The sequence below is a fragment of the Anopheles arabiensis genome, chromosome 3 (genome assembly GCF_016920715.1).
Source record: "Anopheles arabiensis isolate DONGOLA chromosome 3, AaraD3, whole genome shotgun sequence".
Taxonomy (NCBI): Eukaryota; Metazoa; Arthropoda; class Insecta; order Diptera; family Culicidae; genus Anopheles; species Anopheles arabiensis.
Genome location: NC_053518.1, coordinates 38,480,456 through 38,483,915, shown reverse-complemented (window position 1 = coordinate 38,483,915; position 3,460 = coordinate 38,480,456). Strand labels below are relative to the sequence as shown.

The 3,460-nt window shown below is 44.3% G+C and overlaps 1 protein-coding gene across 1 annotated transcript; it reads right to left on the bottom strand.

Annotated features, from left to right (window-relative positions):
- Window positions 1-311: 311 nt before the first annotated feature.
- On the bottom strand, window positions 312-2,669 carry LOC120899767. The gene is made up of 3 exons (XM_040305975.1): window positions 2,131-2,669; window positions 1,984-2,061; window positions 312-470 (listed from the first exon to the last, which is right to left on the bottom strand). Exons 1-3 carry the CDS (start codon window positions 2,482-2,484, stop codon window positions 312-314), a joined length of 591 nt encoding a protein of 196 aa, XP_040161909.1. The 5' UTR covers window positions 2,485-2,669.
- Between the last annotated feature and the right edge of the window lie 791 nt (window positions 2,670-3,460).

Here is a 3,460-nt window from a genome sequence, read left to right as displayed (position 1 = left end):
CTGGCATACGACAAGTAGAGTGCATTTTGTTGAATGTACGCTCCATTAAATCAGGAGGATGCACCCCGCTGTACGGTCTTAAGCAGTAATTGGTAAAGGCAAATGCCTTGTCACCGAGAATAAAGTATGGGACTGGGGTTTGGTACGGGACCTGCAATGGCGTTGCTGGTGGAATGTTTAGTTGGTCGTTTTCTAGCTTGTGATACAGCCGTGTGTTTTTAAATATTCCACCGTCCGATATTCCTCCCTTACCACCAGCATCTGCCCATAAAAAGTTATAATCAGCATCGACCACAACCATTAATACAATACTAAAAAAAAATTTGATAGTTGTGATATTCGGATCCGCTATTACGAGGGCAAATAATTTCAACGTGCTTCCCATCGATTGCACCTATTGCGTGAGGAAATCTCCAGCGCTGCTCAAATCGTCTTGAGATTGCAAGCCATTCTTCTTCGGTAGAGGGTAGCTATAAGAAAATAAAATAGAGGAATGATTTCAATGCATGTTTTAGTTACTGTATATTTTAGAGCTTATGAGAAACATAAATTATTATTTTAATGTTCATTTTCTTTTTTTTCAGCTTGGCTACGACGATGAGGGCCTCACTCCCCGTTCCCTCGTGGAGGCAGCCTACGCGGTTCCACAATCGTTGGACGACATCGATTGGGATGCCGCGGTTGCCTTCGACCCCGAGCCATTCTCTCCCACTCCTTCTTCCTACCCTTCTGCCTTATCCGTCACTCCTGGCACGATCCGCGAGGGAAACGGTTTGAGTGGGGCCCTCAACAACCGGCTGCAACAACCGGTTTCGGGCGCAACAGGCGCACCGGAAACCGCAGATCCGTACGATTTCCGCCGGTACGTGGCCGATGAGCTTCGGCTTATTCCGTCTCCAAAAAGGAGACGCATTATGAATATTCAGCGGGAATTATTAGAATCATTTAAAAAAATCTTTAAAAACATAACTTTGAATACTTTTTGAGTTTTGTATATCACATTAGTTACTTGATTGAAGAGCTACGTTCGAGGAAAAAAAAGTTTCCGTTTTCATGTTACATGAACCTTTTAGTAATGGGCGGGTCGACCCGAACCTATCGGGTCGGAGCCATTAGAAAGCGACCCGGAGTCGTTCGGGTCAACCCAAAAGGTATAAGTAGTTTCAGTGGGTGCAAATACTCCGGTAGGTGCGAGAAAGCATAAACGACACCGACCCGTTGTTGCTGCGAGTTCGGGTCGGGTCGGGCCACGGTAGGTTCGGTTGCAACGAGGTCGGGGCGACCCGATAGATCAGTAGGTGCGAGAAAGCATAAGCGACTCTGACCCGTTGGTGCAGCGAGTTCGGATCGGGTATTGAACCTACCATGGCCCGACCCGACCCGAACTCGCTGCACCAACGGGTCGGATTCGCTTATGCTTTCTCGCACCTACTGATCTTTCGGGTTGACCCGAACTCGTTGCACCCACGGGTCGGATTTGATTCCAACTCCGACCTAGCGCACCCGCTGCACCCACGGATCGGAATCGATTCCGGCTGACTCTTTTTATACGAGGACGTTGAAGAGGAAAACGTAGTGCAGCACATTTCACACGTTCATTCCGGCTCCGTTTTTCATGAACTATCCGCCGGCATCTACTACCCAAGCAGTGAATTTTGATCCAAAGATGCATGTAGAAAAAATGAGGTTTTTCGCTATAATTTCAACTCTACTCTCTTCATCAATACTGTTGTGTGTGGGTTGATGTCTTTATCAATCGCAATAATATTTAGAAAATCATTTTTTACCTTCACACCGTTGTATTCATGCAATTAGAGTACAGTTGTTCGCAATGTATTATGTTTCTCTAGCCAAAGAGTCCCCAGAGCAATGGTTGGCCCCGGCAAACGGGAAAGTTTACTGGCAGGCCCTGGTGCCTGCCACCTGGCTGAACGTTTTAAACACATAAACACTGAAGCGAGGCTGGTTACACCCGCAACTTACCTTGACATAATCCCGCAAAGCCTCGATAAGACATGCGCACGTCTCTTTAACTATTCTGCTGATAGAATGCCTCGACACCTAAAATTATATGTTGATTGATAAAAGTGTGCTTAGCAAAAAGCAAATAGCTAAAATAATATTACTTACCCGGAACACGTATTGGAGGCTGGTAAATGTCTCTCCAGTCGCAAGATACCGCAATGTTATCAGCAGCCTTTCCTGTTCCATGATTGCTTTGCGGAAATCTGTGTCCATTTTCGCAATTTTTGGACCAACAAGGGACAGTAAATGGAAGAAATCTTCCTTCTTCATCCTTAAAAATCGGTTCATCGTCTCGTATATACCCGATGTCGTGATGTCGGTCAGTAGCCGGTTGCCGGTTTCGTTTCGGTTCAGGAATAAGTCTTGAACCCACAAACGACGTGCATGCGGACTACGGGAACGAGATCGGGAACGATCCCGGACTTCGTTGTTGTCATTTTCAAGGTCTGGCTCGCTCATTTTTCCAAAAAATCGAGAACCACCAACATTTTCACTTCTACTAAACACCGGCCGGCAAACGATTCAAACAATAAACAATGCACACTGCTGCGATCAAGGTGATAACATTGACTACAATTATATGTGGAAGATTTGGCTGTGGAAGCCATGATGGATGGAGTTTGGCAGATGGGAAGGAATGTTGTCGTGCGCTTTGTATGAAGCTTAGGCACCCAACTGTCAAATGACGATTTGCCCAGCAGTACTCGGCGTCCTGACCTGTAGCAATTTATTGATTTTAATCAACATGTCAAACGGCATACAAACAGCCTGGTCGAAAATTGATGAGACACCAAGCATGAATAATTTTGGCACTTAAATTATACCCACATCTAGCTTGCGCTGGTCGCCGCCAGATGCGCTAGTGAATATAAAAATTACGCTTGCGAGTACGATCAATGTAGCCCGGCCTTTATAAGGATAGTTGCTGAGATAACAGACACACAGAAGAAGAGCAAAAAAAAGCCGTGGATCGAAAACGATCAGCGCAGCGCCAGGCTGTTAGAGTGTTAACAACAGCGAATCGGTGAATTGTGAAAATTATTATAATGGAGGTGCCTGGTGACTAACTACACATTTTACCTAGTTATGGAGACGCCAGGTACTTCATCTCCTTTACTTACAATTTCTATAATATATTTGGGTAAGTGTACCAGTTATGGCTATAATATGTCATCAAGATACTGATTTTACGCCTGTAAAATAAGTATTGGGTAAAATTTAAAACTTCTTTATGTTTTTATGTAGCCTACAATGTGTAGAACACGAGGGTATTTTTTATTTTCACTTAGTGTTTATCAAGAGACTAGAAAATTTCAATTCAAAATTGCATCTTAAGGTACCAATTATGGCTATAGTGTTCCTAGCAATTTGCCATAGCTGTACCAATTGTGGCTGCATTCTAAACCTCGTGGATATTTACACCAAAAACTACTTT

Coding starts and splice junctions, on each gene's coding strand:
- LOC120899767 (XM_040305975.1), bottom strand. CDS start 2,484: ATGAGCGAGCCAGACCTTGAAAATGACAACAACGAAGTCCGGGATCGT. Junction 2,062..2,130: donor GCCTCCAATACGTGTTCCGG/GTAAGTAATATT, acceptor ATATAATTTTAG/GTGTCGAGGCATTCTATCAG. Junction 471..1,983: donor CTTTGCGGGATTATGTCAAG/GTAAGTTGCGGG, acceptor ATTTTCTTATAG/CTACCCTCTACCGAAGAAGA.